The 27,700-nt window shown below is 38.3% G+C and overlaps 2 protein-coding genes across 2 annotated transcripts; both read right to left on the bottom strand.

Annotated features, from left to right (window-relative positions):
• Positions 1 to 1,741: 1,741 nt before the first annotated feature.
• Positions 1,742 to 6,212, bottom strand: LOC121504888 (protein S100-P-like). The gene is made up of 2 exons (XM_041779974.1): positions 6,010 to 6,212; positions 1,742 to 1,981 (listed from the first exon to the last, which is right to left on the bottom strand). The coding sequence occupies exons 1-2, from the start codon at positions 6,145 to 6,147 to the stop codon at positions 1,841 to 1,843; spliced, it is 279 nt and encodes a 92-aa protein (XP_041635908.1). The 5' UTR covers positions 6,148 to 6,212; the 3' UTR covers positions 1,742 to 1,840.
• Positions 6,213 to 12,149: 5,937 nt separating this feature from the next.
• LOC121504774 lies at positions 12,150 to 26,291 on the bottom strand. The gene is made up of 5 exons (XM_041779834.1): positions 26,117 to 26,291; positions 21,534 to 21,884; positions 21,323 to 21,430; positions 15,007 to 15,113; positions 12,150 to 12,302 (listed from the first exon to the last, which is right to left on the bottom strand). The coding sequence occupies exons 1-5, from the start codon at positions 26,172 to 26,174 to the stop codon at positions 12,228 to 12,230; spliced, it is 699 nt and encodes a 232-aa protein (XP_041635768.1). The 5' UTR covers positions 26,175 to 26,291; the 3' UTR covers positions 12,150 to 12,227.
• Between the last annotated feature and the right edge of the window lie 1,409 nt (positions 26,292 to 27,700).

Below are 27,700 nucleotides of genomic sequence, written 5' to 3'. Positions count from 1 at the left end.
TCGACCGGGCATGCGTCTTTCAAACTCTATTAACTCCAGAACTTTGAATAGAAACACACTAAAAACATGCTGCTGGGATTGAAGTTACTCATGTCCGCCATCTCCTGGTGTGAAGTGGTAACAGCGCAGACCTTGGCCATTAGCCCTATCCCCCAATGGTAAAGAATCCTTTAAAAAAATTCCTGGATCCAGAATGTGATCCGGATCAGTCCCAAAATCGAATCAGTTCTTCCTTATGGCATTTCTGACATTTCCTGAAAATTTCCTGAAAATCTGTCCATGACTTTTTGAGTTACGTTGCTAACAAACAAACTAACAAACAAACGAACAAACCCACCTGATCACATAACCTCCTTGGTGGAGGTAAAAATTGGCTTAAAGTGGTTAAAAAACTAGCAAAACCTGGTTTGGGGTTTTAATGTGTTGTTGTGATGGGTTAAGTATTGCAAAACTGGAATAAAGGGTCAAAGTTGCATAGAAGTGGCTAAAATGGGCTAAAAGTTTTTTTAGGGGGGCATAAATGCATCATAAGTGGCTACAAAAGTGGTGAAAAGGTGTTAAAAGTGGCAAAGATTGGTGGGATGGGTTAATAATGACAAGGTTTAAAAAGTAGCAACAAAGGAATAAAATTGGAGAAATAATGGCTAAAGTTGCAAAAATCGATTGAAAGTGGTTTAAAAAAACACTTGTCAAAAATGGGTTAAAAGTAACGTAAATCTGGTGAAATAGATGTAAAGTGGCAAAAATGGCTGAAAAATGGGATAAATGTAAAAATGCTTAGAGAAGAGAACAAGAAATGAAAATGGTGAAAAGTCACATTGGCCAAAATGGGTCATCGATGGCAAAAAAATGTGTTTAAAGTGGCAAAAAAGTAGAACAATTCGGTTAATAGTGGCTCAAAAGGGGCAGAAATGGGTTGAAAGTGGTAAACAACAATGAAAATAGGAAAAAACTGGCAAATGATTTGTGGTGAAATGGGTTAAAATGGAAACAGCCTCAGGTTTCAAAATAAAAGTCATCAGGCAAAACGGAGTTTGATCTGACAAATGATGCCGTTTAATCTGACGGCATTTGATTTGACAAGTGAGGTCGTTTAATCTGACGGAGGTTTTCCTGAGTAATGAGGCCGTTTAGTTTGACAAATGAGTCTGTTTGGTCTGATAAATGACAGAGGTTTTCCTGATGACTGATACCTCATTCTGAGACCTGAGGATGTCCTAAAATGTACACTGTACACCAGACTCAACAATACAGAAGAGTTGAAGGCTGCTATTAGAGAAAACTGGACCTTAACATCAGCCCATGAGTGCCACATTCATCTGTGCAGAAGGAGCTTCCACTGACTACTGAGTGCATAAATGTGCAGAATTTTCCACATTATTCAGTTTAAAAATGCTCACACCTGTGAACACACTGCTCATTGTAAAGCTATTTGAGGTCTCTTAGAGATAACATGTCAGGAGGCAGTCATACAGTTTAAATCCAGGTGTCTGAGAACATTGTTATACAGGGTGTATTCGTACAGTAAAACATTTTAGTTCAAGGTGGGGCTGGCATCAATCAGACCAAAACCTCAGATAGTTGGCTGGGTTTCGACCTCCTCGTCAGACCGGCTTCTGGAAAACTCCATTCATTATTCATTGTTTTTCGCTGACAGATTCCTGCAACAGGAGGGATCTTTATGTAACTTTTTGCCCATCGTGATTTCGTGTGGGTTAGAAAACAACTTCACAGGCAGGTAAATGGTTAGAAAATAATTTATTTCAGATGTTAAACAGGACAGTCACTGCAGGGACTTCATCCCACTGTTGGTGCCATTCGTCCCCACTTTGGGGTGTTCTCATTTACAAGAACGGCGGTCATGGCAGGCGCAAGTCACAGCAGCAACCAACACCACAAATTCACTGAAGTCGACCTCAGAGTCTCCGTTAAGATCCAGACCTTTGATCAGCTTGTCCACCTCAGACTGGTTTTTCGCCGCCTGCACACAAACAAACCAAAAAAGAGCGCGCTATGACAGTCGTACGTGGAGTGGTGAAGACTCGTGTTTGTCTTTCACAGCTGTATTTGTCTACGTTTGAAAAAGCTTTTTGGTTTCAGACATGACTTTAACTTGATATTAAGTGTAGATTAGCATTTAAAATGCAATTAACAGGCAGCAAGAAGACAAAAAACATGGTTAAACTTTACAACAAGGTTAACAGACATTGGCACAGTTACAGAGTAGAAAATCTCTACGGTGTTTTCCCAGGGATCGTTTCATCATTAGTCACACTCAAGCTGCTAAGAGCAAAAAGGTAGCTATTTAAAATATTATACACTAAGTTTATTCTACTTTTATTGAGCTATTTTTTCACCTTCTACTGACCTAATTATAGGTATTAAATATTTTAAAGATTTTAACCCTTTGATTGCCAGTTTTGTGTCATGATTTTTTAAAAACAGAAAAATGAATTATTTCAAATGTGCTACATGCAGAGTAATTGCACGTAGGAAACTTGCATTGTAACTTTTCTCAGTGTAATCACTAATTCAGCTGACTTTAGCAGCACTAGAGCATCATCTTGGCTTGATGACCTGATAGCGTGTCTCCCTCGCCCTGGTTGTAAGCCTCCAAACTTCTGTCACACCTACAGTCTTCAGCTGTGTATGGGCTTGTCAAAAAAAACGAGGTAGTTCACTATGATGGGAAAGGATGTAGAGGGCAGAACTGCCGGTTGTTTTCAAGATACGGAAGCTAGCTCATACGGATCTTTGCCAAATATTATTCATAATTTCTCCAAATATTGCTCTTTTTTCTGCTGACTGGGCTCTGAAAGTTTTAGCAGGCTCTGCACATTTTCCTGAATTTTTTTTTAACCTGAATAATAACCACTCTTATAAAAGCAACAACAATAAATGTTATTTTCGCTGTAGTGCAATATAGCATAATTAAAATGCAAACCCCTTTTTCCTGAAACAAAATTCCTTTTTTGCAAATGTCAACAATGTGCATAGGCAAATTGACTCAAATATTTGGAAAATAATGTCAGACTTTTATCGCTACGTCATGATGCCAGAGAATAAAGTAGAAGGGTAGTGGAAAGTAACTAATTATATTTACTTAAATTACAGTAATTAAGTAGCTTTTTTGTGTACTAGTACTTTTTTAAGTAGTTTATAAAAATCACTACTTTTACTTAAGTATATTTTGAGTGAAGTATTGTACTTATGTTACATTTTTAAAAACATTATTGAGTGCTGAGTGTGAAAATAAATGCTAAAATGGAGGTCATAAATTTCTGCCAGCAGCATAAAAACAACCAACCGTTTGGCTTTTACAACACATGACAGTACATGCATATAGGGAGAGAACGGTTCCATATTTCCTCACAAAACAGCTGTTGGGTTGCACTTTAGGTTAGGTCACACCTTAAAATAGAGTGGTGCAGTCGTGACGTAATTTTGTAGGCAAACCCGGAAGTTAACATCGCATGGGTTCCCTCGGCGTCAAGTCTATGGGATTTTTCAGGGGGTTTTTGGATTACTGCTGAAAAAAGCTCTATGTCCAATAAAAGTTTATGAGACTTACACTTTTTGTTCATAAAATAATCTTCATAAATTGATAATATAAGCATCATATCTGGTTGGTTAATCTGACAAAAGTAAAAAGCTAATGTCATGCTATACTGAACTACAACAAGGGCAACTGAATTTAACGTCATCACCCGCAGATACAAGTGAGCGGCATGCTAAGTTACCGTACTTTCGATGATGACGTATGGTCTTCCCAACAAACGCTGTAGTCCTTGTTAGCTGTCTTTTAGCAACTGCCTTTATTAAAACGTGAAAAGAGACACAATTCAAAGGTGGGGTATGTTTCAGATGTATTTTATGTTGTAGGTTAAAACATTAAACTCCCTTGAGCTTGTGTTCACCACAGACCTTATTTCAGGCATTTAACCAAAAAATCATTCTAAAGTCCCATAGACTCTTAGACGAGGGAACTGGAAGTGCTAATATAGTAACTTACTTCTGCGTTTCAGGACTCATCCCTGCACCACTTAATAAACAACCCAGTTGGAGGTCCATATTTAGAGCCTGAGCACTGACCTCAGTGCAAGGACCCTATTGTATCTTTTGGTGTTGTTAGATATTATATTTCAGACACTTTGTGGCTTGATTTGAGGGACTTGACGTGCCTAAAAAGTCCCAAAAAACCTTCCAGAAAACCTTCCATTGTGCAAGTCCATTGCACAAGGGCTCTACAGGGGCCCAAAGTGAGACATAGAGGACTGGATAAGAGCAACATGCATTAAAATCGGTACATGTAAAGTATGTATCAGATCTAGACAAAATAAAAAGTCACCTGGGACCATCCTCTAATATATACAGCAAACACACTACAAAAAGTGATGGGTCAGTGGTGAACGGGCTGGTTCAAAGAGCCTACTCTTTTCTGTGAACGAGAAGAGCCGGATCCCCTTTGATAGCTGTTTTATATCATTAAAACTTTTTTTTTCATTATTTTACGCAATTCTTACTTTTACATTGTTCGTGATTGGCTGTGATGTGATTGATTAGCAGGAATGATATTTCTGCATACACATTCACGGGCACATCTCACACTGGAGACACAAGCTTGATGGTATAATATTAATGTTTTATATCAGGTGTTTCATACAGCCCAGCCAGTGAGCAGATTTCATTTGGCCCGCAAGGTGTTGGGGGACAGAATATTTCAGAAAATAACAGCATTATATTTTCTTCAATTAAAAGAAGACTAACATGGGGCGCGCCAGTAGTCAAGTGGTTAAGGCGCACACCATGTACACAGGCGACCCGGGGTCGAGTTCGGCCCGTGGCACTATTTCCTGCATGTCTCTCCCTGCTCTCCTCCCTATGTCCAACTCTGTCCACTGTCCTCTCTCTAATAAAGGCACGTAAAAGCCCAAAAATAAATCTTAAAAAAAAAACAAAAACTAACATACCAGCACAAATATTTATCATATGTCATGACATTGCCAAAACTGACAGGTCAAATGAACATATCTAGTACCCTAGTAAAGCGCCTTTTTGGAGCCGAAAGTGCCAGCTCCTCTTGCTGAGCTGAACCAAATGATCTGGATCACAGAAAAGAGCCTAAATTCCCATCACTACCGACAGTTAAAGGTCATATTTTGGCTCTTTTAGGCAGCATCACTATTGTCACGTCTGAAGGATCTCCACCTACAGATTTCACCAGATCGTCTCCAAATTTTGTGTGCTTATTCTAGACAAGATGGAGATCTAAAGTTGTGCATATTGGGGGTTTTCATCGTAGGGCGGGGCAGTGAAAGTTGAAAAACCTCTTTCCATATTATTTGAAGTGTGCCAGCTTCTTTGGTTCTACATAAGTCTGCAGTGCTTCTGTCAATCATCACCAAACTTAACAGGGATGATCACACTTTGACTCTGAATGCATTTATGCATCAATTTAATGGCAATGTCCCAGCACCCCCTTCTGCTAATTGATCATTTGGTCCTCTGAATTTTGATTTTGTCCTTTAAAACATTCTGCCCTCGCACACCTTTCAAACTAGGCTTATGATTCTGTATGATACTTTTTACTTTTACTTGAGTAGACTTATAGACCAGTACTTTTACATCTACTCAAGTAAGTTTTAACCAGAGTAACTCTACTTTTTCTTGAGCACAATATTTTGGTAGTTTTTTCCACCTGTGAATGGAACATTAAAAGATGCCAAAGAAGGGCAAAATACAACAAAAATGGGAGGGAACATGGTGAAAAGTGGCTAAAAAGTAGCAAAAGTGGGCTACACATTTTCAGTTGTATTTTGAACCAACTACCATAAGCAGTTATGAAATGTACAGTAAAAAAATGCACAAATGTGTGCAGCAGTCTGCCTGCCTTTGTGTGGTGTTTACAAAATAAGAAATTACGCTTTATCATAAACCTAGGGCTCATTAGAGTTATTCATAACATTATCACCATCATGACAACCCTAATGCATTTATTATCCTCAGTACCTGCAGCAGTCCAGGCATCTCTTTCTCCAGCAGAGTCTTGACTTCGGCTTTGCTCAGCGAATCCTTCCGGCCCTCAGCAGCAGCATAGGTATCAAAGGTCTTCATCAGGATGGCCATCGCAGTCTCCAGGCTGGACATGATTGCAGCTTTAAAGGCGGTTGATATAGCAGTAAGACAACTTTACGAGAAAAGATGGATCTACAGAGCAGTAGACGGTGTAAGAGAGAGGGGGCACGCAACTCTTTTTATGCTGTTTAAACAAAAGGGTTGGGACAAAATAAGGGTGGTGGCTCAGACTCTGTCGACATGACCTTAGACCTGTAGCGCCCATTGTAAATATTACAGTGTAATCCATAAAAACGACAAAAAATTGTTGATTTAAGAGGAGGTCTTTGCAAACACAAAAGGCCATACGCTCCAGTATGGTTTTTACACATAGGCTACACAAAAAAGAGAACATTTTCTGGGTGAGCTGATGTGTGAAAGTGGTAGGAGATACTCAGGAAACTTCTCAGCAAGTGAAATACTGAACAAGCTTTCTGCTCTTTCCTGCTCACTGCTCATTTGTTGAAGCTGTAAGTAAAGTTGCAATCAAGTTGTGATGATACAAAAGCAAAAAAAATCAAGCACATAGCATTAGATCAGGCAGGCCACGGAGTCAAGTGCTGCAGTGTCATTGAGATCAGCTGATCTTACGCATGCCCTCATCATCCATTGCAGTGGTTCTCAACCTTTTCAGCCCACAAATCCCAAAATAAAGGTGCCAGAGTCTGGGGACCCCTACTGTACCTGAAGGTGGTTGAACACAGCCATGCACAATTTGAAATAGTGCAGACAAGACTGCTACTAAAGGGGTGATAAATGGGAGAGAGCTTTCTGGTGCCCAGCCAAATTGGGGGCCCATGGAGGTCAGCAAAACAACGGTCCATTTTAAATTCAAGCTGTGATATCCATAACATATATTTAATGTGAAATTAACCTGAATTAAAATGGTATAAAATTTGCTACAATTGGTTAATAATGGCAAAAAAATGGGAAATGAGTAAGAAGTGGCAAAAGTTAGACAAAAATGGCAAAAAAAAAGCTAAAAGTGGGTTAAAGTGGCAAAAAATAGGCATAAATGATGGTTAAAGAAATTAAAATGTGGCTTAAGTTGCTTTAAATTTGCAAAAATAGGTGGAAATTTGGTGAAATGGGATGAAAAATTGATACAAACTGGCAAAAAAGGGTAAATGAGAAAAAAAAGGGGCAGATACTGGAAGAAGTTGGTTAAACTAGCAAAAACTTGATATAAAATGGTGAAATGGGGTTAAAATGGGAAAAGCTGGGTGTAAAAAGTGGTTTAAATGGATTAATAGTAGCAATAAAGGCAACACTAAGCATAAGTGGCAAAAATTGTTTGAAGTGGCAAAAGCAGAGAAAAAAAGTGGTGAAAAGAGTTTAAAACTGACAAAAATAGGCATTTAATGGCAAACGTGTTAAAATTCGTGGGAAAAAAATGATGAAAAGGGGGGAAAATTTGACAAAATTGGTGTAAAGTGGCAACAGTGTAATTTAAAAATATTCTTAGTTTGTTTAGGGCAACTGGAGACCCCTTCTCAATGTCTCACGATCCTCAAGGGGGTCCGGACCCCAAGGTTGAGAACCACTGATCTACTGGATAATAGCATTCATGCTGCCATATTAAAACTGCTCCAGCCTGGCTTTGCTTCTCTGCTCCCTCTGACATCTGCTTTTTGCAACCCTCCTCCACCCCAGCTCCTCCTCCATGCTTCATTTGAGTCATTAGACCTGTCAAGCAGTGAAGGTCTCCCACAGTGAAGTATGTGCAAGAACATGCTAGCCACGACCCCAGATATGCGAAGAAGACTGATGGATGGCTGCACCGGCTATAGCTAAGGCTGGAGGTAACTAACCAGGGCAAATTGGGGGTAACATGAAGATAAGAGACAACAGAACACAAGCAATTGTTAGTAAAGCTGTAAAGGCATAAGGGCATCTAGTTTTTAAAACCTGCCACCATATCAGGTATTTCTGGCCTCCAAAAACAGTAAAAGAGATAAGAAAATTCTGGAAGGACTTTCAAACATCTGAAACACATTGCTGTCTGTGGTGCTCATCTTTACTTCGTGTTTCACCACTGAGTCACACAAACCTTAACCTACTGTCATCTGGGTCTGTTGTGGTCAGCGGTTGAAGCGCTGCAGTGAGAATGGACAGTAACCACTAGAGGTAGACGTTCGTACATGTCTGTTTGTTTTTCCGGTTCCACTAATCTGCTTTAGTTTCCTTGAAAAGGGGTGTAGAGAGCAAGTGTGGTCATAAAGTTGTTTTGTTGCTGCTGGTGTGCTACATCAGATTTCAGGCAGACTTATCTTCTTATCTATGAGACACAAAAGTGTCTGTATATGAGGTTTCCAAAGACTGTGTTAACATGTAGAAAGTAGCAGAATCATGCTGTTGTGTGGTTCACATCTTAAGCACGTTGCTGGCACACACTTTTGTTTCATAATGTAGGTGTGGGAGCATTTCTGTGGCCTTTTGTCCTCTTATCAGCTGACTCACTCGGTGCCCATCAGACTCATATTTAATGATGTATGCAAAGACTTAGATGTCGCCAAAGATTATTAATGATCAAATGTATCTGTTACAAAGGTTACCTTGTGGAGATACTGGCAATTAAGCAAATAATTTGTAGCAAAGAACTAAAGCTAAAACATTAGCGTGGATGGATGCAAACCCAAGTTATCAGGAGAGGGCAGGGTATGAGCAGAACAAACTTTATACAAGCCTCATTTAGTCCAAGATGGGCGATGTTTGCTAGGCTAATTATCAGAGTCCTGCACTGGGTCTGCTTCCTGCCCAGAGACAGGATTGTTGACAGGCACAGATCTGAGGAAGGCTACAAAAAAGTTCTGATGCACCAAAGGTTCCCAAGAGCACAGTGGCCTCCAGAACTCTAAAACTGAAGAAATTCGGCACAACTAGGCCTCTTCCAAGAGCTGGAAACCCGGCCAAACTGAGCAACCATGGGTCTTAGTAAGAGAGGTGACCTAGGTAGGGCCTGATGGTCCCTCTGACTGAGCTCCAGAGGTCCTGTGTGGAGATGGGACAAAGTTCCAGAAGGACAACCGTCAACCCGACAACCTCCACTGATCTGGGGTCTCATTTATAAAACAGTGCGTAGAGTTCAGACTAAAAACGTACCTGAGCCAAAGCCTCAGAAATGGTGTCTGCCCAAAATGATTCAGATTTATAAAACTGTGCCCGAGCACTTCCTTAGCTACTCGATCTTTATAAATCCTGGTCCACCTGCAAATCCATGCACGTAAATCTGCTTCCTGTTCCGAACTTTACACGCCTGCATTCAACATTAAACAGTGAATGCAAAGCTGCTTAGGAATGAAAATGCCTTTTGATGTCCTGGTAAATCAAAGGTTTTTGCCGTTGAACCGCAAAGGCAACCAGAAGGAAGTCAAAGAAGTCTACCTTCTGACACTGAAACGGAGGTACTTGTGAATGAAAGGACAATTAGACCAGTGGTTGTCAACCTTTTCAGCCCGCAACCCCCAAAATAAAATAAAAGTAGGTAAAAAATAAATAACGGTGCTAGTGACTAGGGACCCCACTGTACCTGAAGGTGGCTGAACACAGCCATGCACATTCAAGAATAGTCATGCGAGGACAAGGCCGCCAATTGGGGGGAAAAATGGGAGAGCTTTCTGGGGCACAGCTAAACTAGGGGCCAGCAAAATCATGGTCCATTGTAAAGTTAAACTGTGGTATTTTATATTTAACCTGAATAATTAGTCTTATCAAAGAAACACATTTTAATTCATCTGCGTAGTAAGTAGCCTTCTTAAAAAATGTAAATCCTTTTGTTAAAAGCAGAATTAAAATATGTTAAAAATAGCTAAAACTGGTTACCAATGGCAAAAATGGTGGGAAAAGTCATGAAAATAGATTTTAAAAGTAGCAGAAATGGTTTAGAAATGCCAAAAATTACATAAAAGTGGCAAAAAATGGGTCAAAGTGGCAAAAACGGGCATATGAAGTGGTAAAAGGGATTCAAAAATGGCTGAAATGGCGTTAAAGTGGCAAAAATAGGTGGAAATTTGGTGAAATGGGATGAAAATTGATATAAACTGGCAAAAAAAGGGTTAGCTGAGGCAGAAAAAGTCAGGAACTGGCAAAAATGGGCCTATCAAATTGTGAAATGTGGCCTAAAAACTGCTTAAAGGGATTAATAGTGGCAATAGTGTGTCAACAGAGCCAACAATAGGCAGAAAGTTACAAGATTTGGTTTAGAAGTGGCAAAACAAGTGGTGGATAGGGATACAAATGCACAAAAAATGGGTTTTGAGTTGCAAAAATGTGTTAAAATTGGCAAAATTGGTTGGAAAGCATTGCTGCAGTTTTAATCTGTTTTGGGCCCACACTTAGTCTTCACATGTCAGATGTCTTCTCCAGTTTTGGATATTATAAAAGAACTTTTAATGATCACTACAGGACATAAATGAATTAAAGTTTGATTGATGTAAAAAGTATTTTTTTTATTCACTTTTGTTTAATTCTGGCAAGCTCAGCTTGAACTATGACTAATAATTAGAATTTTCTGATGTGTGACAGCTGTGCACAGTGTCGAGAGGGCATAGAGGAATCCGTGTGAAGCAGACACCGTGTCTCTGTTTTGTCCGTGTGTTTTGCAGCAAAGTGAAAATTATTCAAACTAAACTCACACTGAGATTACAAGGATAATATAACACATAGATATTAGTATTGGCGCTATGATCCACATTATTTTCCCGTTCTTCGTGTTTGGATTTCTACCTCAAATGATAAAGTTAAGGTTTGGCCACCTTCATCAGGGGGAATGATGGTGGGAGTTTGATAATAAAATGTATGGTAGGCTTTTAAAAGATAAATATTAACAGACTTAGAGATTAAGAAGAAAAACATGTCTCACTAGGCATGTAAAATATTAAACTGTCTGCTAATGATGATGTAGATAGTGGACTGTTGCAGACATATAAATATATTAACTGGCTCCAACTCTCCACCTCACCGTGTGTCACCAATCTCTCTCTGCCTCCAAAACGTTCGTACGCATGGGTCAGAGTTGGCTTACAGGTCTGCACATAGCACTGTCAGGTCTGCATACTTTGCATGGAAAGTGGCGTGTGCAAACTTCAGACCCTACTTTGTGCGTACGCAACATTTAGAAATGAAACCCCTGGGCTTCATAGCAGAGTGGCTGGGTGGAAGCTTCTGAAAGCCCACATGGAGTCTGCACAAAACTCAAGCACAGGCTTCCTTTGGTCATCTCTCTTACTAAGGGCCTTCTTTACATTCTCAGTTTGGCCCAGCGACCAGCTCTTGAAAGAGTCCTCAGTGCAAAAAAATTTGAGAATTATGAAGGCCACTGTGTTCTTGGGAACCTTCAGTGCAGCAGAATTTATTTTGTAGATTACCCAATCATCCTGTCTCTGATCTCTGCAGGCAGTTCCTCTGACCTCGTGGCTTTGTTTTGCTCTGATATGCATTGTCAGCTGCGAGGCCTTCTATCATGCATCATGTAGGCATGCAGTGGATACTGTAGAAACCCCAAGATTGATTTGAAAGGCTGTTATTTCCTCCAGACTGTGTGGCACCTGCTTTGAGGAAACTTCAGGTTACAGTGGCATTTGATTTCTCGACTGCACTGACATTTGAAGGACTAGCATATGTTAGTATGTTAGTGTTTTACCAGCATTGCCAAGGGATTCTAAAAAATGAAGAAATAGCATGAATAAAGACAATGTTCTGCATGAGTTTTGTTTGAGGTTAAGAAAATGTACATAGCAAGGACAGAGTGCTGTCAATGGTGCTTTTTCCACTTCCTGCCTTTGACCTATTATGCAGAGGCCTCTTGACACCACAGTTTCCACCCAGCGCCTTCGCTGTGATCAGAAGTCATTGTGAAACCTGCACTAAATCAGTATCATGCACACACAGACCTTTAAGTCACCTGTGGCAATAGAGACAAAGTTTAAGCAGCTCATGTTCTTATAGTAGACGTATGTATGCAATATTTCATCAATGAAAATAACGGACCACAATGATGTAAATGAGTGATTTATTATGAAATATTAACAGTCATATACAGTCCAGTTAAAGAAGAATGGATTAATTTACAGTATTCACATGCTGAAATGAAGGAGACAGAAAACAACTGATCGTTATCTGCTTTCTTTGTTCTGTTGTTCAGTTCCACGCTCAAAGTAATCGAAGGATTCGTACACTGGAACCTGACACTGAAACACACAGGAGAGAAAAGCAGTTATTACACATGTGCTTTTTAATGTTTAAATGCAGTTTATTAATGTGTGAGGTGTCTAGTATTAAAGACGCTGAGGGCTGCAAAGAGATGGCCTGAAAATAAGTCACAGTAGGCATGACAACAGGCACATTTAGTCACTGACAGGATGTGGGTTATATTTCATCAGATGTCTCAATACTTGAAGTTTCGTGTTTCAAACTGACAATTTTCAAATTTCAGCATAATTCTAAGGGCTGAAGATTGAAAATAGTGAAACAGTCATGTTTCATGTGACTCCATTTATCACAGACGTCTCCATTAAATGATCTTTGAGATGCCGGTAGCTTTTGGATTTTTTATACTAGTCTGACCTGTGGTTTACAGACTGTTTTCCACAAATGGAAGCCACTCTAAAGCCTCTCCCCACAAAGGCTGTCAAGAAATGATAAATTGTTGCCACATCACCAGAATTATACACTTTCATATGCTTCTAGTAAAAGTCACACCTTATAGAAGCTTGTAATATTCCACAGCAATGGCATTTAAAGTCTTAGACACCAAATATTTGAAAATCTTCAGTTATTGTCAGAAATTGCAGATAAAACCCTACATACTCTCTGAGGAACAGTGCATGCTAGATGCATTTTTGCTGTAATTCCCTTGCAAGTCTGTAGCCAGTCAATTCAAACTCTCACACTAGCAATATAACTGCAGCTTATATTTTTTTAGGATCATGGTCAACTTTTCCAAAGTTTCACATCCAACAAGCACACATCCGACCAGAAGTTGCACTACACTAACAGGGTTGCAAAATTTCCTTCATACTATGTTTTTTTAATTTTCTGCCTTAAATATATTTGATTTAAAAAACATTAAAGATGACTTTATTAATGACATTCATTTATAAAGCACCCTTTTCACAGCCACAGCATGTTCCAAATTACTATGCACATACTGTTTTTATTCTTTTTTTCCTAAATAGTCTATGTACTTTGACAGTCAATGGGTTTTTTTAGTCCTCACAATTAAATTGCAATCTGGATTTATTCAACAAAATCACCAAACATGACAGCATTTTCTGCAAAATAACTTGAAATGCAGTGTTCAAAATTATTATGTAAAACAGAGTTTCAAAACAGTTTCTAAAGTATTGAAAATAGAAATCTGTTGTAATTTTTTGCTTTTGGAGGTAATTTTTCTCAAATCAAAGCTATTTCAATCAAAAACATCTTTATAGATCAAGTGCCATATAAACACAGGAGCCCGTCTTCGACATCACCTTAACAACTCTGTCCTCCATTGAACTTTTAAGTCCATGTCTAGTTTCTGTCTGTATTTCAGATTTGCCTCCCAGTGCTGCTGTTTTGAGGTAAACTGCTGTCCACCCTCATAGAGCTTCCTTTTAAGAATGCTCCACAGGTTCTCAATAGGGTTGAAATGAGGGTATGACAGTGGCCACGCCATGATTTTTCCCTCCTTTATGACCATAGCAGCCAAGACCTCAGTGGGATTTTTTGCAGCATGAGATGGTGCATCATCTTGCATGAAAATGGTTTTACTCTGAAAGGCACGGTTCTTCTTTTTATACCACGGCAGGAAATGGGCAGTTAGGAACTCCACATTTTTTGCTGAGGTCATTTTGATACTTTCAGGCACCTTAAAGGGGCCTGCCAACTCACTTCTTATGACTCCAGCATAAAACCTCACTCCACCACCTCCTTGCTGACATCGCAGCCTTGATGGGACACGGTGGCCATCCACCAACCATCCAGAACCCCATCCATCTGGACCATCCAGTGTAGCATGGCATTCATCAGAGGTTCTTGTGACTCCAGAGGTACCAGCAGCTTCAAATACCTGTTTGTTTCACATCAGTGGATTTTTCACAGCTGCTCTCGTGATACAATGAATTTGCCTCCCAGAAATATTCAGTGTTTTCATACCTTTTGTAAGAAATTGCACTATTTCACGCTTTCAATCTGTAGAACAATATTTCTTTTTCCACATTGCATGAAACCTGTGACTTGCTGAATAATGTGGAACAACCTCCTTAAGTAGTTTCCCTTTAATTAGGCTCAAATTCCTCCTTTATACTCCAACAGTTAGTGGCTTAAGTCTCCAGATGCTTACAGAGTGTTATATATTCTTTAAAAGGTCATGTTTATCAGTTTGAACATTAAGATGTATGTCTTTGCATTTTTTTTAACTAATGACAGAAGAAAGCATGTTTTGTTCCATCTTTAATTTACAGGCCCATAAATTAACAAACATGATAAGAACAAATATTGTGATCCTGTGTGTGCAAACCCACATGCTATCACATCTCATCTTTGAATGTTTGATATAAAACCTTTTCATGAATGACATTTTATGTTAAAAAAGTAAAATTGATGCCTGGCACTTCTCTGGATGCACTCAGCAACCCGAAAATAACATTTTTATGACTATTAGATTGGTTACCAGGGATCGTTTACTACTAAATAAAATTAAGTAGGTGCAAATATTTCACACCATTAAACCACATGCCACCCATTCTGTCTCACACTTTCCTTCTCACACCATATTTAGAACCTGTGGTATAAAACATTATTAAAACAGTGTGTAAAATCTATGTGGGTCAACTGGCAGGATTTATTCATATTTCTCCTGTTAATGAAGTAGACCACCTCATAAAGTAGGTAAAAGTCTGATGGACTCACCCACTGAGAGGAGCCTCTGGAGGAGCTGGTGCTGTGTTTGTCCATGTCTGGCACGTCAGAGTCGATGTGAGGAACCTCGTAGATCACCCTCGCTGCTTTAGCTGAACCTATCACACAAAATAGAAAAATAGAGCTGTTTTAAACAAATTTTCCTTACAATCCACATACATCCTGCCTCCAGAAAATGTGCAGGAACGCAAACAACATGAACATAAAGTACAGAAAATGTATCTCTGTGGAACTAATCATATAAATGAGCATTTATGCTAAACATGCTACTTTTAAACAACCAGACTTCAAAAACATGTTGTGTCATATTGAAGTAAACGTACTGCAACTTATCATTTGTCATAGTTTAAGATAACTAGAATATGCATTAGTTCCCCAAGAAGGTCACAAGTTCATCAAATAGCAAGCATTCCTCACTATTTTCCATTGACTTGATTGTGGTGTACCACAGGGTTCAACCCTTGGTCCCCTATATACCCCATAAAAACAATAGCTTGGCATGTTTTGTCCCTGAATATTTTCAACTTTGCCTGTATAGAAGAGCCCTTAACCTCCTGAGACCCTGTGTGAACAGGACATTGTTACATTTTGGCTTTCCTACAACATAGTTTAAATTCTCCTATTAGAATTTCTTTAAATGATTGACCAGAATTTCCATAAAAGTCTGAGTTACCTGCCTGGGATGTCCTGAGAATTGTCTTTGAAATTTTCTTTTTTTGGGGGGGGGGTTTGGGGGGGGAATTTTCAGTGTAATTAGGAGGAATTTATTTGTAATTTATTTTGGGGGGAATTTGATGAATATTTAGTTTATTTAACTCAGTTTTATAAGGCAGCCGCTTTACTGGAATAAATCTAATAAACCCTACTGATGTTTACTCTAAATTTAGAGCTGACAGTGCCTGCAGGATGAGAACTTTATAGGCTTTACAGTGTTCTTTACACCCTTTTACAGGTAAATCAAATCATACCAGGACCAATGTTGTGTTTATTCATGGATTGGGTGCTAGTTATAATGAGGGTGAATTGGAGCAATTTTGCGCTTGTTCCTCCTACTACTCACATACATGTACATGGGGCCATGCTGCTGTGTGCAGTTAGCATGATTTCTCCTTTGCGTGTGCTCTGTGGATCTGGTGCAGTCTTTTTGCCACTTTTGGAGCTAAATAATGTGCAAAAAGCGATGCAATTCTTTTCTGGATCTTTTCTGGATCTGCCTGTTGGTGCATATCTGCAAGCTTCCTGAAAATGTACATACATAGAGTATCCACTTGCATATCATACATGAGCATTAATGCTGAAAGTGCTATTTACAAAAACTATACAGCTACAATAAACAATATAATAATAATAATAATGTTAACTTTATTCATATAGCACTTTTTTTGAAACACACAGTTACAAAGTGCTTTACAAAACCCAAAGAGGCAAACAGATAAGCAAGCTACATAACAAACATACCCCCAATAAGTAACACAAACAACACAATTGTAACTAGGGCTGGGTTCAAAAGATCGATTCTCCGAATCAGATCGATTCTCTTTTTTTTTTTAAGTCCAATATCCATCCATAAAATCCAAAAATCAGTCTTTTTATATGTGCCTTTTTTCCTTTCCAGTCGACTCCTCGCGCTACCAGTCTCAGACTTACGTCACTCACGCAGCCTGAAAGTTGATCAGCACCCGCTTCTAAAAACGTTTAGACTCTAATTCAAGGTTTAAATCTCACGCCCAAAATCTGGCCTCTGCAGCAGCCTCTGCTGCTACAGACCGCTCAGACTCACACACACAATAGTGATCGTCTGGGATGCTACGTTTAAGAGGAGGAAACCCCGAATGATTTGTGAAACCCCCGTATGCGCCCCTCCGTACAGTGTGCTTAATTTTACGACCCCCTATTCCTCATTTTCATGCGCAAATATACGCATGACCCCGCTGTTTACAGCACAGAAATGATGGAGCGCTCAGTCATTTAGAAAGACATGAGTAACAAACTCGCATCTCATGTAGATTTTCTATCAAGTTAGCATAATTTAACATTCACAACAACATACAATGTACATAATATGCTAGATAACATGATGCATATTTCTTTTTATAAGCGCTGTGGGTCTTTAAATTAAAGAGCACAGGCATGTGTCTATAGAACACACCTCACAGACAGCAGACAGACAAACATTTCAGCACTAGATCCCAAAATGTGACTATCACTACTAGTAATAGTTTTTAGTAAAATAATTAGTAAAAAATAATCAATCATATTTACTTATTTTTATTCTTGAACAACAAGAGTTTCAACTTGGACTTGCAATAATTGACTTATCTCTGTAAAAACAAACATGATGGAGCCTGACAGCTCTGCTCCACTGCAGGAACCTCCAAACCTGACTGCATTATGGATTTAAAAGCTACAAAGACAGAGGCAAACTGAACAAAAAAGACCATATCCAGGATGGGCCACATGGAGGTAAAATAGTGATGTAAATACTAATAGTTAAGGGTCAATTTTTGATGCAAACCCTGAAATTTGTAAGAATGTGCCTAGTTGGAAGATTCTTTATACTATTTTCAACTAAAGTTCTCTGAGAATCTCTTAAATGTAGAAGCAACATGGGAGTTTTTACTAAAATATCTCTGCATGAATCAATACTGAATCGAATCGAATCAAGAATCGAATCGAATCGGGGCCTTGAGAATTGGAATCGAATCGATTCAGGAAACCAGTGGCAATACCCAGCCCTAATTGTAACACATGTACATACACACAAAAGTAAAACAGAGAGGGGTAAAGATTTTTTAAAAAGATTCAGCAGACCTGATGTTACCAGGAAGGCTGTTCCAGAGTTTAGGAGCTGCCACTGCAAATGCACGATCACCTCTAGTTTTTAAATTTGAACGGGAGACTGTTAAAAGACCCTGATCAGATGATCAAAGGTGGCGACTGTTGGAATAGGGACTCACTAGATCATTTATATATGTAGGAGCTAGTCCACGCAGAGCCTTGTATGTGATTAATAAAATTTTGAAATTGATCCTAAAAGTAACTGGAAGCCAATGAAGAGATGCAAGAACTGGAGTGATATGGGCATGACGACTAGTGTGTGTTAATAACCTCGCTGCTGCGTTTTGTACAGACTGAAGACATGAAATGGAGGACTGATTAATGCAGAGAAGAGAGAGTTACAGTAATCTAACCAGGAAGAAATCAGGGTGTAGATTAAAATTTCAATATGATTTGCTGATAATATGTGTTTGATTTTTGCAATGTTTCTGAGATGAAAGAAGCAGGATTGTACTATTTTAGTAATCTGAGAGTCAAACTTTAAGTGGCTGTCAAATACAACACCAAGATTCTTAGCAGAGGACTTGATGTTGGTGGCCAGGGGTCCCATGTAGTGGGTTACTTCCTTATAAAAAAGGTCAGGGCCAATTACAAGAATTTCAGTTTTATCTGTGTTGAGACTGAGAAAATTCTGAGACATCCAGTTAGCAACAGAAGAAAGGCAGTCATGAAGGACAGAGAGGTTGTTGGGGTGGTTGGGTTTAAATGAAAAATATAGCTGAGTATCATCAGCGTAACAGTGGTAAGAGGTGTTACTGGTGGACTGGAGCAAGTCACCCAAAGGTAACATATAAAAGGAAAACAGGATTGGGCCTAGAATTGACCCTAGTGGCACTCCACATTGCAAGGGGGCTGAGGAAGACTTAAATTTATCAATATACACATTAAAATATCTGTCAGACAGGTACGAGGTGAACCATTTAAGAACTGTACCTGCGATGCCAACACACTTTGCTAGACGGTCAATTAAAATTACAGGATCATTTGTGTCAAAGGCTGCTGGCAGGTCTAACAGAGCCAAGATTGAAAATTCCCCATTGTCAGCCCGCATTAAAATGTCATTAGAGACTTTTAGGAGTGCCGTTTCAGTGCTATATTTTTGACGAAACCCGGATTGAAACTTGTCAAAGATGCTGTGACCTTCTGCAACTTGGAGAAGCTGCTGAGAGACAACTTTCTCGAGGATTTTGTAGATAAATGGGAGTTTAGAGATTGGTCTATAGTTAGAGAAGTCTGAGGAATCTAAGGAGGGCTTTTTAAGGAGAGGAGAGACACTGGCTAATTTGAAATAATCCAGAATGCAGCCTAAAGAGAGAGACTGGTACATGATGGTGAGAAGACAGGGGTAAAGTGCAGGGAGGACATCTTTCAGAAATTTAGTGGGGATTATATCAATGGGTCAGAAGATGGGCGCATGTGAGTGACAATGTTGGAGAGGTCATACATGGTGATTGGGCTGAACTCTGAGAGACGAACCGGGCAGCTAACTTGGTTAGAGGGATTATGAACAGGGTTGAGATTTGCTCTCAGAGTAGTGATTTTGTTAACAAAGAAATCTAAAAACTTTTCACAGTCATCAGAGGAGGAAGCAGTGAAACCAGGAAGAGCAGGATTCAGTAGCCGATTAACAGTATGAAACAAAAATTTAGGATTGTGTTTATTATTGATTAGATTGGAAAAATAGGCAGATCTTGCATCTTTAATAAGCTGATTCAGTATTGTTAATAATTCCTTCATGTGAAGGTAATGAACAGTAAGCTTTGTTTTTCTCCATCTTCGCTCAGCTCTCCTACATTCTTTTCTGTGGCTTCTGATGGAGTCATCTATCCAGGGAGTTAAAGTGGTAGGGAGCACTTGTTTGATTTTCAACCGGACAATGGCATCAAGGGCTAAAGAACATTGATCATTAAACCAATTAACAGTGTCATTAATGTTTGAGAACTGCTTTTTCAGTGACGATGGCCGAGAATCGAGCTGCAGAGTGCTCACTGAAGATGCGCGACTGCCTTGTTTGTTTCTGGGAAGGTGTTGTGGACTGAAATACAATAATAATTTTATCAAATTTAAGAACAACAGTGGAGAGTAAGAGTGTGAATTCACTCAGAAAACCTGAGGCAGAACTAGGAGGCCGGTAGATGACTATACAACATACTGGGACTTCACTATCAATTTTAAAAGAAAGTAATTCAAAGGTTAGAAAGGAACCAGCATTAAAAGGGACACACTTGAGGTGGTTCTTATAAACCACTATGATGCCTCCAGCACGGCCTGTAGTTCTAGGAGCACTGAGAAAGTTATAGCATGGGGGGCAGAGCTCCACTTGGGGGCAGGAGTCCCCTGGTTTGAGCCAGGTTTCAGCAAGACAGAATATATCTAAGTCGTTAGAGGTGGCAAAATCATTCAGAATAAAAGCTTTGTTTAAAAGAGAATGACAGTTAAAAAGGGCAAAAGTGCTTGGGGAAACTAATTTGGGCAGGTTAGATTTGCATCGTATGGTTATTAGGTTATCTTGTCTGGGGGAGGGGCATCTGTAATTGACAGGTGTCCTACGCCTATTGTGAATTAATACAGGTATTGAAAAAACATTTTAGCAATAGGAGCAAAAACAGTAGAATTAGGCCTAGTGGAAGCATGGCAGGGAAAAATCAGGTTAGCTGGAGGACAAGGGGGAGTTATAGGACTAAAAACAGTACCTGAGATGGAGTTAGGGCAAGATATATTGTCCTATTTCAAAGTAAAGGTACTCAAACCCATCCTTAATCATAGTTTTAGATGTCTAGAATCTGCAGAAGTCCTCCAGAGGTCATTAGTTCATGAAATAGCAAGCAATGTCTTGCTATTTTCCACTGACTTGGTGTACCACAAGGTTCAACCCCGGGTCCTCCATAATTCCCACTCAAATAAAGATCAGACATATTTTATCACAGAATATCTTAGCTATTCCTGTATAAAACCACCTTATAATTGCCTTTTCACACATTATAAATGAAAGGGCTGTAGTTTTTTTAAGTAAAAGATGTGAAAAGGTTTCAGGGGCGTAAAAGGCCCAGCAGTGGGGCCGTGCCCCATGCACCCAGGTGACTGTAATTCCCTAGTCTTTTGTCACAGTTTTCCAACTGTCCTACCTCTTTGTTTAAACACATAGAAATCTGAAAAATATTTATTGTAATTACAATAAGAAAATTTCTGCAAGATATGTGAATTTACAATCATCCTGTACATCTCTTCTTTTACGCTTGACATTCATTATTTATCTCTTATTGCTCCTTTTATAAGTTGTTGATATTTCTATCTTATTCTGTGAGTTTCTCATCTGTAGAAAGCTCTTTAAAGTTTTTTTTTCGACTAGTCTCTTTGTGGTGTTTTGTGCCGTTGTACACCAAAATGCCTAGACAAATCCCATCACAGTGTAAACCTGCTTGTGAATAAACACAGCTCTTTAGTATAACTGATCCAGTTTGTCTTTTACCTTGCTTCCTACGCAGCATGCAGACACATAAGAGAGCAATGAGGAGCAGAGGAGCGACAACAGCCAGAGAAATGATCACAGGAGACGGTGGAGAGTCGCTGGTTGAACCTGCAATTTGGTTTCCAATGAAAAAAATGAACAGAAAATAAAAATCAGGATCTTGGTTGAATGCTCATGTAAAAGTGTCAGACACTGATGTTTATGCATTTACCTTCTTTAGTACTGTTATTAGTAACTGTAACTGTGATTACAGTTCCACCACCTTCAACCCTTAACAAAACAGGTAACTCCACCGTCAGATTGCAGACGTAGCTTCCAGAGTCAGCTCTTGTGATGTTCTGAAAGGACAAGTATGAGCAGCCTGATGTTTTCTTTGGCTGAGATCCTTGGGTATTATTACTATATGAGAAACGATCCCTCTTAACAGTAATTTGATTTTTTGTCCAGTTAATTCTGCCTCTGTCAAACTCCCCATTCCAGCAGCAGGAGATGTTCACTGCTTCTCCCACAGTGACGGAAACATCAGGAGTTTGATTCACAACAACAGCGTCTGACGAAACACCTACGAAGAAGCAGAAAAATACAGGGTGCAGTCATATTAGTATACACTTATAACATGCACAATTTCTGTACATGTGGTCACATTTATCCCTTTAAAAGACTGTGCAGAACTTTTTGGCATGTTTCGACCCAAAACTGAGGCTGAAGTAAGGTGGTGAGTAACCACTGAAGGAGGATTGACACAACCCCGGTCGTGCATTTTTCGTCCAGAAAAAGCCGGAGCCTGCCGATGTATCACTAGGGGTGAAAGGACCCAGACAAAAAAAGTCAACAGTTTGACCTTCACGTGTCGAGCTTGGTCCCCCCCGTCTCCAGCCCCGAATTTTAGCACATCCGGCCTGTGATGAATCCTTAGACCTGAGCCTGAGCCCAGCCTGCCTTAGACATGCCTTAAGCTTATGCACATCTCTGTTTGTTAAAATCATTATGTATTCAAATTGAATATTGACATTTATCCAGCCTTAAAGAATACACAATACACTCTTAATGACTTTTTATGACCAAAGAATTGATAAAAATGACTATAATAAAGGCTTGCATGCTTTTATAGATATATATATGTGTGTGTGTGTGTGTGGGTGTGTGTTTGGAGATATATATGTATATACACACGCACACATATAGGTGTGTGTGGGTGTGTGTATATATATACTGTATGTCCATACAAAACACTCAGATTACTGACTCATACGAGATGAAATTATAACTGATTTTACAAATTTGACCATTATTCTATCATCAAAATTTTAGCAGACAGTCTTTTGTTGGTGTATGCTAAAATCAGAGTTAGGACTGTCAAAAGATTTACCTCAAGATCAATCTCAGAATTTCTGTAGTAACCAATGAAAATTGTTCCTTTTAATGACATTTTAAAAATTGAACTTTAGCTATCCTTTACTACTAACTCACAGTTAAGTGACATCTGTTATATACTGTGATATACATCTGAGTACTCTTTATAAATAATCCTGTTATTAGTATAGATGTCATTTAGAACAACTGAGTTTGCTAAGTGGTTGAAATCATTATCTTTTCAAAATCAAACATTTTTGTACTTTCATTAAATAATGCATGTTGCTGTTGTATGCTAGCATGAATTTTTTTTTTCATTTTATTTATTTTATGATATATTTTTTGCTCTGGGTGTTGTAATATTAGTTTTTGTTTCTTTTTTTAGATAATACAGTTATTCAAAAGTTGCAAGTTCATTGTTTTTCATACATTTGTCTGTTAAAAAAACAGAGACAGTGAAACGTTCTGGTTCAAATAAAAACATATTCCAAACAAAGACACAGGTGTATTTAGCATTCCAGCATTTATTTATTTATGTATTTATTTATTTATTTTCGCAGTTTCCTCTGACTTTTCTTTCATATTTATGGCTCAATTACATGCATGCTTTTGTGTCTAAATCCATCATTTTCCTTTCGATAAGAATAAACTAGTTAATGGCATGTATCAGTTTGTTTTATGAATCCTGCTGTTTGGGTATGTTTTCAGTATATTTTACTGATATGATTCATTTCATAGTTTTGCATTCCAAACCCAAAAAATGTGAGGTGGTGTGACTGTATGAGTGAATACACAGACTACTGACACTGTTGAAAATAACATTTTAATTGTGAGAAATTCAAACTGAAGTCTTTTGACATGATCTTTTAGTTGAAATCTTTGACATTGAAAATGTTATTAAAGTTTACTGTTTAAAAGTCAGTAAGATCATCTAAAAACTTTTGTCTTGGAATTTTGTAGTTCTTCATTAGTTCGTAGCATAATTGATCTTTCTTTGACTCAATCTGATACTCATTGCAGAGTGAAACGGTTTAGATTCTTTTCACATACTTTCAGTCACAGGTGGGCGGAAACACTTGTCCTTTCACTTGATAGAACCAGTGGAAAACTGCTAAAAAATTAAGTCTTGAATTTATTATGAAACAATATGTCCACTTTCTAACAAGAACAAACATAACAATATGGGTCAAAGTATTTACCTGTTAATTTGAATGAGTTACAAATGTCAGGTGGTGCAACCAGTATGTTTAATATATGAACTAAACAATATTATTTAAAGCTCTAAGAATATTTACTTTACTTCTAATGAGGTAAATGAGGTATCACAGATTTTTTTAATTATTATTAATAACAGTTTTGCTTAGATGAGTGGGTGCACTTTCAATGTGAGACAAAATGTGGTATAACAGAAATAAAACTGCAAAATTTTATATTGTCATGAATTTCTTCATTTTATTTCATACACATGTATTTAGTCTTTTTATTTTGAATTAAATGAAGCTTTGTATGTCATTGACCATATATATAATTTATTTATTTACTTATGTATTTATTTATTTTAATTGTATTTTTTTCTCAAAGAACAAAAATAAATTCCAAGCATAAAATCTCACATTGTTTATGTTTTGTTTTGGGTTTTTTGTTTTTTTTTTGTTTTGTTTTGTTTTGTTTTTTAGTCCTCTTTTAGAGAGGATAGTTGCAGAAATACAGAAAATATGAGGGGAGAGAGTGAGGGAAGACAGCGCCAGGATCAGAAATTGACCCCGATGACCCGAGCGCTGAGGCTTCCACACGGGCCGTCTGCTCTACCCGCTAAAGTGGCGCCCTGAAACCACCGATTAGACGGCCGAGAAACATTTTCTCCTTTCTGCTCCTCTTTCACAAAGCACATTTCCACACACTGAAAAAGGATTTGAAATAAAATAAATAAGCTTTAGACCAAAACCGCTGCTCACATCCTACTATCAGTTTCTAAGTAATATTTCTTTATTACACCAAATTACTAAATCATGACTGTTGACCAAAAAAAGAAAGCACTGGCTTTAATAGACTTTAGTATGATATGCTTAAATTAGGTCATTTATTTTTAATCGCGATTAAAAGTATAATTTCTGTAGTTAAATGCAATCAATAGCACCCTTTTAATTGCATATTAGATGTCCATTATTTTGCACTCAGAGTTGTTTGTCAGACACTAAGGGTAATTGACTTCCTGTTTGGACATAGACCTGTGTCTATAGGGAGATCTAAAATCCTGACATGAACTCGACCACATAAGAAGAATTTGTTGTGGATCATACTGTGAATAAGGGGACAGTAAAAAAATGTATGATTAACTCAGTGTTCACCTGACTTCAGACTGAGTTTTTTAGGAGCAGTGGTAGACTGATTTTAAATCACTGTGGCTGCAGGGAGAAGTTACTACAAAGCCTGAGAGTCATTGTGATTAAAAAGATTAGCGTACCAGTTGTGGGTGTTGATTACTCACAATTTTCTCAATTAATCTTGACAGCCCCAGTATACATTTTAATCAGTGTTTGTGTTAAAAATAGAAACTCCTGGACAGAAAACCAGATTCAAATCAGACAATCCACATTTAAACACTTTAATATAATCATTATTTTTGGTTTATTCATTTTCTTAGGGTTAGGGTTATAAAATAGTTTAAACCTTTAAAACTTGCTGTTTTGGACTGATTTAAAGCAGTGGTTCTCAACTAGTCCGGCCTCAGGACCCACCAGTCAGTCGTACAACAGATCGTGACCCAAGTTTCTAAAAAAATTTCAACAACATATGTTTAGTTAATTGAATATGTTGCAGTTTGGAGCATTATTGGGACAAAACCTGATATAAGAAAGAAAAGAGACAAAACTGACAATTTTATACCCTCTTTCCTCATTATTGTGTGACAATTTTTGCCAATTTTCCAGAGAACTTGAGAAGTTACTTCATTATCATGTGAATAGTAGTCATTTATTACAAGAAAATGTGATAAACTAGTTGAAATATTGATCAAACATTTAAGTTTACCCAATTTCACAATAAAACAGGGTAAAATAAAAGGTATTGATGCATGTCCAATAAGGACCTCAGGACTTTTGCTACTATTTTTGTTTTCGGAGACCTAGTCGTGACCCACTTTTAGGTCCTGACCCACCTGTTGAGAATCGCTGAATCAAAGGATACTGGGATCGTAAAGGTGGACAGGCGCTAACTCCAACAATTTAATGATTTTATACTCTATAGATTTTTGTTGATTTCAAAATACCTGACTCATATAAATCACTCTGAAACTGAATCAACTTCACGTGGCCATTTTTAGCCTCTCTATAATTCTGTTTGTTTTACACCAAAGAGTGTGAGCATGAACAGAAGTTTTCTACAGAAATGTAAACCTGTCTCTAACAGCTGTTACACACTGATTGATTGCTGTGTACTTACTCCAGGATGACAGCGTGCAGAAGGAGGCGAGCAGCAGACTGCTGAGCAGAAGCTTCATCTTTTCTCTCTGATTCACATCTGACTGCTGACTCGTCTTCCCCTCTGCTTTAACCCCTTCCCACACACACACGCACAGACAAACACAGACGCACAACGGGCATCATCCTTTCTTCTGTGTTCCTCTTTATGTTTTGCAGAAAAGTGTGAAAACCACACCATGTGTTCCTTCCTCCTTCACATGGGAGGCAACCCGAAGTTCTCTATAAGTGGGTGAAATTCACACTTTGAAATCGTCCCCTTTCACACCGTTTAGTCTCTGTCATCCCACACTCAGAAAGATTAACATAACTGAAAAGAAGGTTATGTTTGCACTGAGGTGTATATAATTGTCTTCTATAAAGTTAGTTAAATCATGAGTATCTAAAATGTTTATTATATATGGTTGGTTTATATATTAAGATTTTCCTTAAAGAGTCTGAAATTTCAATATCCTTTTTTTTTTTTTTTTTGTCTAATTTTAATGTAAATTGGAAGTAATAAAAGATTAACACTGTTGCATTGTGATTTAATGCTTTTTTTAAACTACCACCAAAGGGTGCTACACTCTAAACATCAGGGCTGTAACAGACCAACAACACAGAAACCCATCACAGGGACCATCAACTACATCTGGACAAGGGCCAGCTTTTAACGTAGGTCAAGTAAATAGTTTGATCTACAAACCTAAACTCCAAAATAATTGGGACATTATGTAAAATGTGAATTAAAACAGCATGGAGTGATCTGAAGACTACTACTTCTTTATTGGTTTAATAAATCAGTCATGGTCAGTATAATTTGGCTTTTTCATAAAAAAAAAATGTGCCTCTTTCCTGTCAAGGTGAAACTGATTTATACACAGTAATGCCAAATAAATAAGAAGATGTAATGTGAAATGAGTGATTGTATAAATATTCAACCCCTCAGTATTTAGTAGATGCAGCTTTGGCTGCAATCACAGCTCTGAGTCTGTGTGGATAGGTCTCAGTCAGGCTTGCACATCCGGGTAATTTTACTCCATTTTTCTTCTTCTTACATAACTGCTCAGGTTGCATGGGTATTGGTTGGGATTGAGGTCTTGGATTTGACTCAGCCACCCCTGAATATTGACCTTGTTGTCTTTAAACCATTTCTGTGTAGATTTCTCTGTGTGCTTTGGCTCATTGTCTCGCTGGAAAATAAATCTTATTAAGTTCCTTGGATCCATCCACTGATTTATTCTTTTCTCTGTGTTGCTTGGAGTGTTCCTTTGTCTACATGGTGTAATGGCTGCCAGGAATACTGATAAACCAGTGACTGGACCTTCCAGACACAGGCGTGTATACTTTTTACTGAAAAACTAGATTTTTTTTTTTTAATACATAGACATTGCAAATTTGAAGCCTGCAACCTGTTCCAAAAAAGTTGGGGCAGGCGCATGTTTATCTCTATGTTACATCACCATCGCTAACACTCTGTAAGTGACTGGAGATTGGAGACACTAATAACTGAAGTACTGAGAGTGGAATCTTGACCTATTTAAGCCTGATGCACATCTTTAGTTGT

The sequence above is a fragment of the Cheilinus undulatus genome, linkage group 22, assembly GCF_018320785.1.
Source record: "Cheilinus undulatus linkage group 22, ASM1832078v1, whole genome shotgun sequence".
NCBI lineage: Eukaryota > Metazoa > Chordata > Actinopteri > Labriformes > Labridae > Cheilinus > Cheilinus undulatus.
This window is presented reverse-complemented; position numbering and strand designations above follow the sequence as displayed.